Source organism: Trichomycterus rosablanca, chromosome 22 (assembly GCF_030014385.1).
Source record: "Trichomycterus rosablanca isolate fTriRos1 chromosome 22, fTriRos1.hap1, whole genome shotgun sequence".
In the NCBI taxonomy this organism is placed as follows: domain Eukaryota; kingdom Metazoa; phylum Chordata; class Actinopteri; order Siluriformes; family Trichomycteridae; genus Trichomycterus; species Trichomycterus rosablanca.
In genome coordinates this window covers 11,748,245-11,765,751 of record NC_086009.1, presented here as the reverse complement: position 1 = coordinate 11,765,751, position 17,507 = coordinate 11,748,245, and the positions used below count along the sequence as shown (strand labels likewise).

Sequence of the window (17,507 nt, the reverse complement as noted above, 5' to 3'; positions counted from 1 at the left end):
TTTATCTCTAAGTAGGAGAGGCTGAATGGTGTCAAAAGCACTGGAAAAATCAAAAAACATGATTCTTACAGCACAGCTTCCTTTGTCCAGATAAGAGTGGGTCCTGTGAAGAAGGTACATGATGGCATCTTCAACACCAGAGTGCAAGAAAACGCTTATTTGATAGTGTCTGGTACACACCTGATAGTATCTAGTGCTCACCACATAGTATCTGGTGTGTCTGATCATTAAGAGTAAAAATGTCAGTTTTGCTTTAGACTCCAGCACCCCTAATTATTACAGCATAAAAGGGAGAGCTAGCAGGTAACAAAGTCATGAAGGCTTTCACAGGACATGTGACTAGTGATTGGACAAGAGAGGCAGAACGAAAGCAACCCAACACCCATGATCACCACAGGTTTCTATGACCTAGAACCCCCAAGCTCTGCTCTTTCGTCTATAATCAGTGTGGGCTATAATCAGTGTGGGCACAGTTTTTCAGTGTCATTAACAGATAGAATATATCTTATTTTAGAGATATTACGCATATGAAAGAAAGCAGCTAGTAATATTATTACATGTGCATCAAAGGAAGTCTGAATCTGTTGTGATACCCAAGTTTTTTTACATCTGAGCTGGGAGTTACAGAGAAAGTGTTTAGGTTTAGCACCAGGTTAGACAACTTGTCTCTCGCAGCCTTAGATCCAACAAGAAATATCGCTGTTTTATCTGAATAAAGTAAAAAAAGTTACACAACATCCAGTCTTTTATGTCGTTTACACAATCTTCAATCTTACTGATTGTGTTAGTTTCATTGGGTTTGGCTAATACTGATGCCATGTTTATGAATAATTTTTCCTAGTTATAGCATATAGAGTGTAAATAACAGAGGTCCCAATACTGACCCCTGTGGAACACCATACTTTACTTTTGTAGTTTCCCAGCATTTATTATTTACATAGATAAATTGAGAGCAGTCAGGTAAATAGGATTTAAACCAAGAGAGTGTGAGTCCTTTAACACCTACTGTATTTTCTAGCCTATCCAGTAAAATGTTGTGAACTACAGTATCAAACGCTGCACTAAGATCAAATGCTGCACTGAGACTGATAGCATTTGGTGCGCACGTGATAGTATCTATTACGCACCTAATAGCATCTGGTGTGCACGTGCTAGTATCTTGTGCGCACGTAATAGTATTACAATATTCTCTTTACTTTTAACCGAAGAAAATTCTTAAGCATCAAGTTTTCAGCATATTGTTGTGGCATAAAGAGCATTACAATTTCAATCAGGAGTGAGTATGATGTAGTGGGGATCAGACAGAATTTTTTACATTAGCTAGAGACTAGAAGATTTTTAATCCAAGCTGTGCAGAACCAAATCTGAGTAAATGATTGAAATAAAAAAATTTAACTGATTTATGAGCAGCAAAAAGAAACAAGGGACACCTGTAATGCTGGGCAGACAGAGAAAGCATGGCGGGCATACAATCCTGAATTCTGGCAACATTAATACTAAAAATTCATAACCATGCAAGAGTTGAAATTGGGCGCTTAATACAAAAGAACCATGACGCGTATGAGCTGGGACCATGAACTATAACTACAACAGGAACAAGATCAGAAAGTTAGATATGAAACTAGAATATGTTGTATGCATGTAACATGACAATACTCTCTGCTGACACTCCATGTTGCCTTTCTTCCATCCCCAGAGTTTGTTGACCAGGATAAAGAAGTTAATTGAAAATTCTGGTCCATCTTTGGGCAATTATCTTTGACTTTAGGTAGGTGGGAGTGATTGCAATAATATAATAGACGGTATACTACACTACAAAATGACCAACTTACTACAGCATATATTTTAATAATCTACATATTAGTATAGAAGTACACAAGTATTATATTTTACAATAGCTACACACACAATAGCTATAAATATTCTTCTTAAAGGCAGTTTTGAAGCAGCCCCAGAAGCACGGGAAACACTTCTTAGCTGTGGAACAAAGGGCCTTTATTGTCTGGTATACCACACAGCTAACATATCAACATGTCTGAAACTCATTACTACACCTATTTGCTCCCTATTCCTTACTATACCTCACACAGGTTACCACATCCAAACCCAAAACACTTATTGTTGCCTCAACAAAACCTACACCCATGATCTGAATACATGATTACAGGATACTGGGATTAACAAAACTTTGACTCACTGCTACTGGTTATGGTAGCATGATAAGTGTTCAGTTGGCTCAAATTTTGTTCGATTTTATTATAGTTAGATGAAGTTACTTTGTGCCTCCTACTGTTCTCTGTTTTAGACATAGAATGTGTTACTTTTTTTCACTTTTGTTTTCTTTATGGCTATTTATTTTTTATTCATTGTAATTCTTATTTGTTGTTTCATTGCAGGGATTCTTCATTAGAGTAGCTTCTTTTGTGTTTGCTTTTCTTATTTTTAGTGATTTATTATTATTTTTTGGTGTTCTATACCCATGTTTTATTGGGTATATCTGTCTTTGCATTAGCCCTGTCAGGGGTGTTACTGTGTGCCTTGCGCCCATTGAAAAGCTGATATAGGCTCCAGCAACACCCACATTCAAATGGATCGAGGTCATTCGAAAGAATATCTGAAGTTACCAGGGAGTGAGTACTGCTACAATCAGAAGACAATTAAGTGAAGCCAAGTTACCAGCAAGAACTCGCCGCAAAATCCTGTTGTTGGAAAAAAAAAGACATTTGCGAAGGAACACATTGACTGGCCATTTTGTGGACTAATGAAAGCAAAATTGTTCTTTTTGGGTCTAGTGGCCGCAGACAGTATGTCAGACGACCCCCGAGCACTGAATCCAAGCCACAGTACATGTTGAAGACAGTAAAGCAGGGGTCATCAAACTACTGCCCGATGCTTTAATTTGACCGGCCCCTTTAACCACAGCAGCAATATATGTTGTCTGGCCACTGTTCATCTTCGAACTCACAGTATTATAACGGGGAAAAAAATAACAGAGGAAACAAAAAATGGCCACATGGAGTCTCAGTAGATTATACGGCAGCGATCCAACGGGTGGCGCTCCAAGCATGAGGGGAGAGATGAGTGACCGCAGCCACTGAACTGTGTTGCGAAGCAGTTAAGTGGGATTTCGTTTTGAAAATCCTCGTGTCCTGTGTTAATTTCATTAAAGCTAATGCTCTTAACTACAGGCAGTTTCAGGAATTATTGTCTGAGCTGAAGATGTGCTTAACTGAGATCCGCTGGCTGAGTCGGGGCGAGTTTTGAAATGTTTTAACGATCTGCTCCCGGAGATCAACGCATTTATGCATCCAAAATCAAAACTCAAGCACATTGTTTAATTTTTATGCTTCTCTTTCCATTGTGAGCTCCCCGATCTCAATAAAACATGCACTCAAAGTAACTACCGTTTTCGGGAGCATCTGCATCTGTGAGCAGACTTTTTCGAAGTTGAAACACCTTAAATCTCCAACCGGATGCAGTCAGACTGCTAAATTGCTCCACCCCTCATGTACTGTCTAGTCACCAGTTACCTTAAACACCTGTGACCTGGTGCTGCCCTTTTCTGCTGATATAGTCCGAATCATGCACTTTAGATCCACATAAAGCTGCTGTAGTTCCTGTGCAATACTTGAATGTAAATGTAAATATTTAAAATTCCTATCTTTGTTATTTCTTCTAGTCTTTTTAAGTCCTAAGTTTTATTTTTACTTAACTTGGTTTTCTTGCTATTTATATTTTATATATTATTATGTTTACACACACCGAGACCTGAGTAAGTGCATTTCGTTCTAATCATGTACATGGTTTTGAATGACAATAAAGCTGAGTTTGAGTCTGTCAGATCCAGACTCACTGATCAACATTTATTAGCTATTATGACTGGCAGTAACAAATATGGAACCTGATGCGTACTCTCGTCAGGCAAAAGTAGGCTCACAGTTCACACTGATTTTTTTAAGGAAACACTGTATGAGGAATGATAATGGAAATTATTAAAATAAATAACATTTCTGCCTATAAAGGGTAACAAGTAAACATCTTTTTCCAATGACTGATTACAAAGGTCACATATTTCTATTTAGAACAAAAACCTTCTGAGTATTTCCCTAAAGGAAGAAACAAATATTTGATATTTTAGCTTATGACAGTAAATTACATACCAAATAAAACAATGGTTAAATACAACTTATGGTAAGGTTTTAAACCTTTTTTCTGTGACCAAATAAATCAATCATACATTTTGCAACCTAACTACACATTCTGTGGGTTATTTTTGTGCAGTACTGTAAATAAGTATGTACAGTAGTGTTAAAAAAAAATTGCAGTGATTTAAAAAAAGTGAATAAAGTGCAAAATCATTATAATAACTTTTATTTCCATAAATGCAAATGCACTGAAAATACTACACTTTCAGTTCTAAATCGAAACATTTACAAAATTTAGCCAGTTATTCCTTTACAGAAAGTAAAGAAAAATGAATATTATGCTGTTAAAAAAATAGCAGTTAATTTTTCTTTAAAAACTTTAAAAAATTTATGTATAAACTGAAAAAAATGTTTGAGGTTTCACTTTCCACTTTCCGAGATCTGTGTTGCATGGAGTCGACCAACTTCTGGCACCTCTGAACAGGAATTCCAGTCCAGGATGATTAGACTACATTTCACAGTTCTTGGATTTTGCCTCAATAAAGCACTTTTCAGATTTCAGCCCACAAGTTTTCTATGGAATTGAAGTCATTGGGCTGGCCACTCTATTACCTCAATCTTCTTTGTCTGTAACCAATATGTTTTGGGTCATTGTCATATTGAAACACCCATTTTAAGGACATTTCTTCTTCAACATAGGGCAACATGATCTCCTCAAGTATTTTGATATATTCAAACTGATCCATGATCCCTAGTATGCAATAAATAGGTGTAACACCATGGTATGAAAAACATCCCCGTATCATAAGTTTGTACCACCATGCTTTTCTGTCTTCACAGTGTACTTTGGCTTGAATTCAGTGCTCATACTGTCTATGGCCACTAGACCCAAAAAGAACAATTTTGCTTTAATCAGTCCACAAATGTTGAGTCATTTCTTTTTGGACCAGTCAATGTGTTCCTTGGCAAATTTTAACCCATTCAGGACATGTCTTTTTCTTAACAACAGGACTTTGCAAGGAGTTCTTGCTGGTAAATTGGCTTCACTTAATCATCTTCTGTACTCACTGGTTACTTCAGATGTTCCTTGACCTTTCTGGAAGTGGTCATTGGCTGAGCCTTTGCCATTTTGGCTATTCTTCAATCCATTCAAACAGTAGTTCAATGCTTCCTTCCACTTCTTTCAGGTTTTGGTTGTCACTTCAAGGCATTTGAGATCATTTTAGCTGAGCAGCCTATAATTATATATATATAAATATATACAGTGTATCACAAAAGTGAGTACACCCCTCACATTTCTGCAAATATTTCATTATATCTTTTCATGGGACAACACTATAGACATGAAACTTGGATATAATATATATATATATATATATATATATATATATATATATATATATATATATATATATATATATAGCTGTCAGTGTACAGCTTGTATAGCAGTGTAGATTTACTGTCTTCTGAAAATAACTCAACACACAGCCATTAATGTCTAAATAGCTGGCAACATAAGTGAGTACACCCCACAGTGAACATGTCCAAATTGTGCCCAAATGTGTCGTTGTCCCTCCCTGGTATCATGTGTCAAGGTCCCAGGTGTAAATGGGGAGCAGGGCTGTTAAATTTGGTGTTTTGGGTACAATTCTCTCATACTGGCCACTGGATATTCAACATGGCACCTCATGGCAAAGAACTCTCTGAGGATGTGAGAAATAGAATTGTTGCTCTCCACAAAGATGGGCTAGGCTATAAGAAGATTGCTAACACCCTGAAACTGAGCTACAGCATGGTGGCCAAGGTCATACAGCGGTTTTCCAGGACAGGTTCCACTCCTGAAACCTGGCTTCGCCAGGGTCGACCAAAGAAGTTGAGTCCACGTGTTCGGCGTCATATCCAGAGGTTGGCTTTAAAAAATAGACACGAGTGCTGCCAGCATTGCTGCAGAGGTTGAAGACGTGGGAGGTCAGCCTGTTAGTGCTCAGACCATACGCCGCACACTGCATCAACTCCGTCTGCATGGTCGTCATCCCAGAAGGAAGCTGACGCACAAGAAAGCCCGCAAACAGTTTGCTGAAGACAAGCAGTCCAAGAACATGGATTACTGGAATGCCCTGTGGTCTGACGAGACCAAGATAAACTTGTTTGGCTCAGATGGTGTCCAGCATGTGTGGCGGCACCCTGGTGAGAAGTACCAAGACAACTGTATCTTGCCTACAGTCAAGCATGGTGGTGGTAGCATCATGATCTTGGGCTGCATGAGTGTTGCTGGCACTGGGGAGCTGCAGTTCATTGAGGGAAACATGAATTCCAACATGTACTGTGACATTCTGAAACAGAGCATGATCCCCTCCCTTCGAAAACTGGGCCTCATGGCAGTTTTCCAACAGGATAACGACCCCAAACACAACCTCCAAGATGACAATGGCCTTGCTGAGGAAGCTGAAGGTAAAGGTGATGGACTAAACCCAATTGAGCACCTGTGGCACATCCTCAAGTGGAAGGTGGAGGAGTTCAAGGTGTCTAACATCCACCAGCTCCGTGATGTCATCATGGAGGAGTGGAAGAGGATTCCAGTAGCAACCTGTGCAGCTCTGGTGAATTCCATGCCCAGGAGAGTTAAGGCAGTGCTGGATAATAATGGTGGTCACACAAAATATTGACACTTTGGGCACAATTTGGACATGTTCACTGTGGGGTGTACTCACTTATGTTGCCAGCCATTTAGACATTAATGGCTGTGTGTTGAGTTATTTTCAGAAGACAGTAAATCTACACTGCTATACAAGTTGTACACTGACTACTCTAAGTTATATCCAAGTTTCATGTCTATAGTGTTGTCCCATAAAAAGATATAATGAAATATTTGCAGAAATGTGAGGGGTGTACTCACTTTTGTGATACACTGTGTATATATATACATATATATACACACATACATATATATATATATATACATACACAGTATATACTGTATATACGTATATATATATATATATATATATATATATATATATATATATATACAGGGGTTGGACAAAATAACTGAAACACCTGTCATTTTAGTGTGGGAGGTTTCATGGCTAAATTGGACCAGTCTGGTGGCCAATCTTCATTAATTGCACATTGCACCAGTAAGAGCAGAGTGTGAAGGTTCAATTAGCAGGGTAAGAGCACAGTTTTGCTCAAAATATTGCAATGCACACAACATTATGGGTGACATACCAGAGTTCAAAAGAGGACAAATTGTTGGTGCACGTCTTGCTGGCGCATCTGTGACCAAGACAGCAAGTCTTTGTGATGTATCAAGAGCCACGGTATCCAGGGTAATGTCAGCATACAACCAAGAAGGACAAACCCCATCCAACAGGATTAACTGTGGACGCAAGAGGAAGCTGTCTGAAAGGGATGTTCGGGTGCTAACCCGGATTGTATCCAAAAAACATAAAACCACGGCTGCCCAAATCACGGCAGAATTAAATGTGCACCTCGACTCTCCTGTTTCCACCAGAACTGTCCGTCGGGAGCTCCACAGGGTCAATATACACGGCCGGGCTGCTATAGCCAAACCTTTGGTCACTCGTGCCAATGCCAAACGTCGGTTTCAATGGTGCAAGGAGCGCAAATCTTGGGCTGTGGACAATGTGAAACATGTATTGTTCTCTGATGAGTCCACCTTTACTGTTTTCCCCACATCCGGGAGAGTTACGGTGTGGAGAAGCCCCAAAGAAGCGTACCACCCAGACTGTTGCATGCCCAGAGTGAAGCATGGGGGTGGATCAGTGATGGTTTGGGCTGCCATATCATGGCATTCCCTTGGCCCAATACATTCCCTTGGTCCAAGACGAATTGACGCTGTATTGGCTGCAAAAGGAGGCCCTACACCATACTAATAAATTATTGTGGTCTAAAACCAGGTGTTTCAGTTATTTTGTCCAACCCCTGTATATATATGTGTGTATATATATATATATATATATATATATATATATATATATACACACATATATATACAGGGGTTGGACAAAATAACTGAAACACCTGGTTTTAGACCACAATAATTTATTAGTATGGTGTAGGGCCTCCTTTTGCGGCCAATACAGCGTCAATTCGTCTTGGAAATGACATATACAAGTCCTGCACAGTGGTCAGAGGGATTTTAAGCCATTCTTCTTGCAGGATAGTGGCCAGGTCACTACGTGATGCTGGTGGAGGAAAACGTTTCCTGACTCGCTTCTCCAAAACACCCCAAAGTGGCTCAATAATATTTAGATCTGGTGACTGTGCAGGCCATGGGAGATGTTCAACTTCACTTTCATGTTCATCAAACCAATCTTTCACCAGTCTTGCTGTGTGTATTGGTGCATTGTCATCCTGATACACGGCACCGCCATTGGATGCACATGGTCCTCCAGAATGGTTCGGTAGTCCTTGGCAGTGACGCGCCCATCTAGCACAAGTATTGGGCCAAGGGAATGCCATGATATGGCAGCCCAAACCATCACTGATCCACCCCCATGCGTCACTCTGGGCATGCAACAGTCTGGGTGGTACGCTTCTTTGGGGCTTCTCCACACCGTAACTCTCCCGGATGTGGGGAAAACAGTAAAGGTGGACTCATCAGAGAACAATACATGTTTCACATTGTCCACAGCCCAAGATTTGCGCTCCTTGCACCATTGAAACCGACTGTAGTTCAGCTGTTTTTCTACATACTTTTTTTGCCTGCTTTCACTCTGTTCTTCAAATGGACAGGACCCACAAAGGACCACTACAGAGTAGGTATTATTTAGGTAGTTAAGTGCTTAAAAGGTTTATAAAAAAAAAAAAAAAAAAAAAAAAAAAAAAAAAAAAAAAATTCTACTTTCATTGGTGGTTGGTAAATATAAACACATTTACAATTTGATGGCTGCAACACACAAGTTGGGATGGAGGCAGTATAAGTGTAAAAAGGTGACTTGGTAGCAAAGGACGATACACCTAAGGCTCTGTACAAGCAATTATGGCTCATGGATCACCAGTGTGTGTAAAGTTACCACTGATGCAAAGGTGTATATTTCAATTTTAGAGAGACATGCTGCCAACTCGTCTTTTCCCCAGCAACACCGTGGTTATTTCAATAAGACATCTCACTTTCTACAATTGTGTGGCTTTGAAGAGGACAAACCGAGAAAGCAGGTTCAATGTATAAGTCTAAAAATTCATTTTAAATATTTGTAAAAATTTCTTGTGATTCCATCTGTATCTTAAATGATCCATTGTGACACAAACGTGTTATATGGCCCCTCAAAATGCAAATAAAAATACCACCATGGAGAGTTTGGAATTTTATTAATTTTTGTACATTTTATATTTTTTCTTTTTTTTTTAATTTGTTTTATTATTTATTTAATTAGGGGTTGGGAAAGAAGGACAAAATCTAGCTCTCTTATAAAATGTCTCATTCCTGTTTTATTCTGTCACTATCGCTTAGTAATTCTAACACAATTTTACTCATTTCCTTCTGTTTCGACACACTTCGTGCCTACGTCCTTTGAACCTAAATGTAAAAAACCCTCCCCCCTAAAAAAAAAAACCCACCCAAACCTTTCAAGGATTAAAAATCTGTTCCTGAAGCAGAAAGAGAGGCTCTGTGTGTGTGGTAATATGACTGTGTGTTAAGTTTGTGTATGTGCATGGTCCAGAATAATCAAGATGAACATTCTCTCCAGAGAACTGGTCAGTTTCACCATATCTCTTTCAGTTTCCAGTAGGGTGGAAGGGCAGTTGCTGGGAAGGGTGGGGTTGCACCTGCACGGCTGAAAAAACAAGAACAACAACTACTAAGTAATGTATAAAATGAAATGTTTTCCATTACAATTTACAGGGGTTGGACAAAATAACTGAAACACCTGGTTTTAGACCACAATAATTTATTAGTATGGTGTAGGGCCTCCTTTTGCGGCCAATACAGCGTCAATTCGTCTTGGAAATGACATATACAAGTCCTGCACAGTGGTCAGAGGGATTTTAAGCCATTCTTCTTGCAGGATAGTGGCCAGGTCACTACGTGATGCTGGTGGAGGAAAACGTTTCCTGACTCGCTTCTCCAAAACACCCCAAAGTGGCTCAATAATATTTAGATCTGGTGACTGTGCAGGCCATGGGAGATGTTCAACTTCACTTTCATGTTCATCAAACCAATCTTTCACCAGTCTTGCTGTGTGTATTGGTGCATTGTCATCCTGATACACGGCAACGCCATTGGATGCACATGGTCCTCCAGAATGGTTCGGTAGTCCTTGGCAGTGACGCGCCCATCTAGCACAAGTATTGGGCCAAGGGAATGCCATGATATGGCAGCCCAAACCATCACTGATCCACCCCCATGCTTCACTCTGGGCATGCAACAGTCTGGGTGGTACGCTTCTTTGGGGCTTCTCCACACCGTAACTCTCCCGGATGTGGGGAAAACAGTAAAGGTGGACTCATCAGAGAACAATACATGTTTCACATTGTCCACAGCCCAAGATTTGCGCTCCTTGCACCATTGAAACCGACGTTTGGCATTGGCACGAGTGACCAAAGGTTTGGCTATAGCAGCCCGGCCGTGTATATTGACCCTGTGGAGCTCCCGACGGACAGTTCTGGTGGAAACAGGAGAGTTGAGGTGCACATTTAATTCTGCCGTGATTTGGGCAGCCGTGGTTTTATGTTTTTTGGATACAATCCGGGTTAGCACCCGAACATCCCTTTCAGACAGCTTCCTCTTGCGTCCACAGTTAATCCTGTTGGATGTGGTTTGTCCTTCTTGGTGGTATGCTGACATTACCCTGGATACCGTGGCTCTTGATACATCACAAAGACTTGCTGTCTTGGTCACAGATGCGCCAGCAAGACGTGCACCAACAATTTGTCCTCTTTTGAACTCTGGTATGTCACCCATAATGTTGTGTGCATTGCAATATTTTGAGCAAAACTGTGCTCTTACCCTGCTAATTGAACCTTCACACTTTGCTCTTACTGGTGCAATGTGCAATTAATGAAGATTGGCCACCAGACTGGTCCAATTTAGCCATGAAACCTACCACACTAAAATGACAGGTGTTTTAGTTATTTTGTCCAACCCCTGTATTTATACACTGTTGAGTCACATTATTATGACCACTTGCTACTTTTGACAGCAGCAGCAGCATGTAGCCCATGAAGGAAGTCATGTTTCATGAGCTGGCTTGGTGGGTATATTAAATTTGTGGGCAATTTATCAGAATTGCAAAAAGAAATGATTATTAGCTTTCAAGCCAAGCGTGGCAAAATTTCTGAGACTGTATTCATTGTTGATTCCGGGCAATTTTAAAATAGGTAAAAAGTAAAATGTTGCATGATGTATTTTTACTGCAAGGTTGGAACAAAGGGCATAAATAATAGCTTTGAAGAATAATAGTTTTGAGCAAAGATGATATTCTTTATTGTTAAAGTTGTCTTTCTTTTGGCGTTTTACAATGAACACACCAGTTAATAACTAACACATCCAATTGTGGGACAGTGGTGGTCACTGTTAGGCCATACAAATCATTAATTTAGTAAGCACTTTAATTTAATGAACATTTGACCAACAATTTTACAGTGTCTAGTGAATGTTTTGTGTTGGTGTTAAAGCATTACCCTGGGGGTGTCCGATGTAGGAGTAGGGCTGATGAGATCCTTGCTGAGGCGGTGGAGGTGCATGAGAGGGGTGCTGGGGGCCAGGGCCAGAACCTTGCTGAGGTGGAGGAGGAGCATGAAGTAGCATCATAGGAGGAGGACCATGACCCCCAGAGTGATGGGGACCTGACAGAGCTCCTGTTACATGAGCCTGAAAAAGTGAGGAAAACAAACAATGTTTGAGTAATCTTGAGAAATACTGTCTGGTAGGGCTGGGCGATATATCGAGTTTTAAAGAATTATAGATATATTTTCATACGAGATATAAGATAAGACAATATAGTTTATATCGATATAGACTATGTTGCGTTCCAATTAGAACCGACAGTTCGCCTTTCTCTTCTCCCAGTTTGTCTTTGCACATCTTCACCTTGCCCTGCCTCTCTCCCTCACTGAACACAACTCACCCCTCCCCCACCGCTTCACCAGTAAGTCCTGCAGGCAGCGATAGCATGGAGACGGAAAAAGACGTGACGGAAGGTATCGGAGAGGAGCTGGTTAGTAAAAAGAAAAACAATGGCTCAATTATTTGGAGATGGTTCGGATTCAGTGTCAGATGAGCAGCAGAATAATGTATTCTGTAGAGAATGCTGAAAGCAAGTCCAGACAAAAAGGTATGAGCACTACTAATCTAAAAAGTGCAGTACGAAGAGTGTGTGAAACTGCCGTAAAAGACCGTAAAGCTTCCCCAGCCTCCTGCACCGAAACAAACCACGTTACAAAACTCGTATACCCGTGCTGTGCCTGAAGGATTTAATTTTGTTAATTTTATTCAATCTGAATATGACTTTTTAAAGAGCAAGTCAGCCTTTTGTTATTTTTGCTCTGTATCTTTTCTGTTTACATTTTAATTGCACAGCTGTGAGTCTTTTGTATTGCAGGAAAAGAACATTATTTTATTTATTTATTTTTATTTTGTATCTCCAATTCACCTCATTTGCATGTCGTTGGACTGCGGGAGGAAATCCATGCAGACACGGGGAGAACATGCAAACTCCACACAAAAAGGACTTGGACCGCTCCACCTGGGAATCAAACCCAGGACATTCTTGCTGTGAGGCGACAGCGCTACCCACTGAGCTACCTTGCCACCCTAAAAAATGAACATAAACATCAGCTATGATGTGTTATTTAAACACCACCCAGAGATGGGTTCAAGGTGTATTACAACCATAGTACAATTAAGGAGCTGTCACAAAAGCTCAGAGAGAAGATAGAAATCACAGTGGGTTCACATTCAGACACACTATTCACAGTGTATCCCTCGGTTACTGCAAAAAACTGATCAAGACTGGGACAAATTTGTCAGTGGCAAACATAACAGTCAAATAACAAAAGATTATCAAGGATAACAAGGACTTCATGGCCTGACTCCATGACACACATCACTCTCCACCAAAACTCAAATACATCAGAAGGAATTTGGCCAGGAGAGTTTTGGGACATTCGATTCATCAATCCATAGAACTGTTTGGCCATTTGTATCTGCAGTTTGTCAGCTGCAAGAAAAGCATGGCTTATGACAAGAAGAATACTATCTCCATTGTCAAGCATCTGAACTTTGGTGATAATTGGACTTCCCAGCAAGACAATGACCCAAAGCACACTTCCAAGACAACCAAAGCTTGGTTAATGAATCAGTCCTGAAATTTCTAAAGTGACATTCTCCGTCTCCAGATTTGGAGATAGCTGTTGCAAGAGAAAAGCGGCCAAACCTGAATGAGCTAGAAGCTTTTGCACAAGACAAATGGGTAAAGATTCCACAAGAGGGTTGTCAGAAGCTTGTTAGGACTCCCTTATTGGCATTTACCAAGGCACCAAGTAATGAGGCAGGGGGTTGGGATAATAAGGCACATGGACATTTGTCAAGAGAACATGTTTTTCATTTAAACTCAAAATTGTCACATTGTCATAACTGCTTATATGTATCAATACATATTTTTCACTCTTTACTTTTAAAACCATAATCAATTAAAAACTGAGTTCGTGGAGTATTTCTCAGACCACATGGAGTATTTCTCAGAGTAAGTACAGACCACAAACCCATAGCTGATCCCCACCATACTGCAATCTAGATGCACATAAGCACTTAGGTCTACAGGCAAACACACACCAACTGGCATTTCTTTCCAGAAAATTCTTAGAGTCATAACATAAATCGATTCTATCTAAACTACTAGAATTGCTACCGTGATTGTGCTAGCCACCTGTTGAGTATATCTGGTAATTAAGGTATATAATAACGTTATGCATTTAATTTTAGTATAACAGCTAATCAATTTTTGAAATTGAGCAATCTTTTTACTTTTATGAGACAAGTGAGTTATTCCAACTTTTGTCAGCTAGCTATCCATGTTATTTTGCAGACCGCAGACCGAGTCCAGCCACAGTAAAATAGCTGCTACTACTACAGGGTCTATCCTCCGGTTTGCTAATAAACCAATATGTGATGAAAATACAAATGTCACGTGAGCTGTGCAAAATGTTATGATAATTGGCAGCAGCCTTTGAATCTGAACACAATTTTAGTGACCATGCTGTATTTATTTGGACCAAGGTTCTATCTGTAAGAATGTATTGAGAACTGAAAAACTCAGGGCCATAATTCAAGTAGTATCTCAGTCACAGGAGTTTTTTTTATTTTAGTTCTGGTTAGCATAGACCCTCTCTTTTTTCCAGTGGATTCTTCAAAAACATGAACGAAAGATTAGGCTACACTCCGTATTTCTCCATCGATTAAGTCATCCACTCCAACCACCTTATCCGACCAGAAAAGTAGCACATTCAACTGCTGCGCCATCTGCTGGGCTGACAAGCATGTCTATTTAAAAGATTCCATTTGAATTAGACTAATTACATAAAGTTAAAGTGTCTTTATGAAAGTAAAGAGTTTCTATTAATAAATATACAACTATGTACATATTAACTCACGGCCACATTTTGATTTACCAAGTCTGAAAAACGTGAAAAGTTGCATGTATAAATTTGTAGAACTGAGGACTATTTTTTTCCAAAATTGTCTTCACGTTAATTCTGTACTACAATGTGCTTTACCAAGCCAGAAAAAAAGTGTAAAGAGAGAAGTGAGCGTATAAACTGATAAAATTGACTTTTTAGAACTGTCAACGCTACACGAAATGACAAGCAGCCAAATCTAGCAATAAACTTTGTCTTTTTGTTATGACCTGTTATAATCCATCCTTACTTTTCCCCCCACCACATTTTAAATCTATTTTCTGAATGCAGACTAGTACTGTTTACTTGGGCTGTAGAGTTGATAATGTGGGATAATGAATTACCTGTGTTAACTGTCCAATGGAAGAGTAGGGGTGGGGTAATGGCTGGTGGCCTGTTAAACTATAACCCTGAATAGGGTAGGAGGCTTGGGGAGAGCTGTGGCCTGGAGGCATGTTAGGGGGAGTAGGAGCTGACAGGGGAGCTGAATGGTACAGAGTCTGGGGCTGTGGACCTGACTGTCCGGACTGAAAAAAGAAAGAGAGAAAGATGTAAAGCAAACAAAGTTTATGTACAACAACTAATATTCAGATTAAGTAATACAAATTACATAATATCCAAAGCCACTCTAAACTTTAATAAGCTCTTTTAATCAAGTCTTTTTATGGAAAAAACATTCCTATATTAAACAATTAATGCAAATACAAACAATGTAAAAATAAATAAAAAAAAACAAAAAACGAAAAGAACAGAAAAAAACCGTAAAATGGCTAATGTTGGCCATAAACTGATCAATAACGAAAAAACATTTTCCTTAACTGTTTCCTTAACAGTCATGTCAAACATACTAAACTATAAAGCCAAGCCTGCTGAAGTAACTTTGGCAGTTCTTTGGTGCAAATGGAATAACTGCCCATGTGAAAAATCAAATCCAACACACAGATTCTTTACTCTCACTAAATGTAACCAGTGGAAATCGACTCCTCCTGACTTTGTAAACATGTGAACCAAATCAATGTTGGCAACTTCTAGCAATCCATTTTTTTTTTTTTTTAATGAAAGAATTTTGTGCATATTAATATAATCTTATATAATTTTTAAAGAGATAAATGTGTAGACTTCTGTGCCTTTGTAGGGTAAACATCAGAGGCAACTTCATATTTACTAACAAATATTCCATGCCATAAAAAAAAGCAGTCTAAGTCACAAATAATTAGGAAGTTTTTTTTTAATGGGTGTCTGTACCTGTCCCGGGCTGGGGGCAGGGTGTTGTGGGGGTGGTTGGCTCCCAGTTGGAGTGCTTGAAGGCTGAGGAGGATGCATGGAGCCTGAGTGATGAGAGAATGACTGAGGTGCTGCAAACAAGACATCACAATATTTTCACTCATGTTGCAAATTTACATATTACACAATGTGTAAACAAGTCTATTCAATGTAATATAAAATAAATTCAGGTATTTAACATTCAAGTTACAGTAAATTACATTTAAATAGGGAGTGTAGTGAAAGTGTCTGTGAGTTTGTGAGACCTACCGTACATGCCTTGTTGGGCTCCTGGAGGACCCTCAGTCTGGCCGGGGTATTGAGGACCAGGGGGCCCCAGTGATTGTGGATGTCCCCCTGAAGTTAGCATGCGTGCTCCACTCTGAATCATGGAGTACATGGGCTATTGCAGAAAGAAAGTAGCAGCAAAGATGACATTTTTCCCTGTCGTCTGTCACACAAAACTCCAGTCTTAACAGGCATATCTACTATTCTTTATTTTTGTCATTGATAAGAAAAATATGTAAAAATACTGGCATAACTCTACCTGTCCAGGGTAGTGGGGCATAGCAGGAATAACCTGACCATACTGCAGGTAGGACTGTGGGTAAGGAGAAGCCACTAGGGGAGGACCTGCAGCAGAAGCTGCTGTCTGGATCATAGGAGGCGCTGATGAGTTGTGGTCTGTTCGTGGTGCAACCACTGAGCCTGAAAAAAGCAGCAAATAGAAAGTGGACATCATAGGACGTGCCTCCAACACAACTACATATGGACATTTTTAGAGAGACATACAGTGGCAAAAGAAAAGTATGTGAACCTTTTGGAATTTTATGGTTTTCATTAATTTGTCATAAAATGTGATCTGATCCTCATCCAAGTCAAACGTATTGACAAATATAATGTGCCTAAAATAATAACACAAAACAATTCTGATTCATGTCTTCATTGAGAACAACCATAGAAACCTCATAGTGCTAGTGGATAAAGTATGTGAACCCTTGAGTTAATGATCTCAAAAAAGCTAATTGGAGTCAGGTGTTAGCATACCTGGAGTCTTGTTAAGAAAATGAGTTTGGATGTGTGGACTAGAGCTACTCAAACTTTTTGAGTTTGCTCCGCACAAGAAGAATACGCGTATGTGAGATGAATATCCAAGTGTATTAAAAAATTCTACAGGATAATGTGAGAATGTCTGTACGTCAGCTGAAACTCTGTAGAACAGGGGTCACCAACCTTTTCGAGACTGAGAGCTACTTCAAGGCTACTGAATAATATGAAGGGCTACTTGGTGATACAAACTTCCTTAATAACATAAAGTTGCATGGTTCACCTTTAATGATATTATTATTATTATCAATATTCATATATATGAAGAGTCTGATCATATGTTAATGAAAAATTATTAACAATGATTTACCATGGTAGGAAATATATATTTATAATATATAATATATATAA

General features: G+C 39.4%; 1 protein-coding gene across 2 annotated transcripts in view; it reads right to left on the bottom strand.

The window, feature by feature from the left end:
* Nucleotides 1-9,462: 9,462 nt before the first annotated feature.
* The window catches only part of atxn2l (ataxin 2-like), a 46,492-nt gene continuing 38,447 nt past the window's right edge, over nt 9,463-17,507 (bottom strand). Inside the window, exons 19-24 of one of the 2 annotated variants that reach the window (XM_063018769.1) lie at nt 16,597-16,757; nt 16,329-16,452; nt 16,032-16,141; nt 15,131-15,313; nt 11,793-11,982; nt 9,463-9,946 (exon numbers count right to left, since the gene is read on the bottom strand). In XM_063018769.1, the coding sequence (XP_062874839.1) occupies nt 9,888-9,946; nt 11,793-11,982; nt 15,131-15,313; nt 16,032-16,141; nt 16,329-16,452; nt 16,597-16,757 (827 nt within the window). In that variant the 3' untranslated portion in view covers nt 9,463-9,887. Of the gene's footprint in view, nt 9,947-11,792; nt 11,983-15,130; nt 15,314-16,031; nt 16,142-16,319; nt 16,453-16,596; nt 16,758-17,507 lie in introns of both variants that reach the window. The other variant, XM_063018768.1, reaches the window with a different exon arrangement.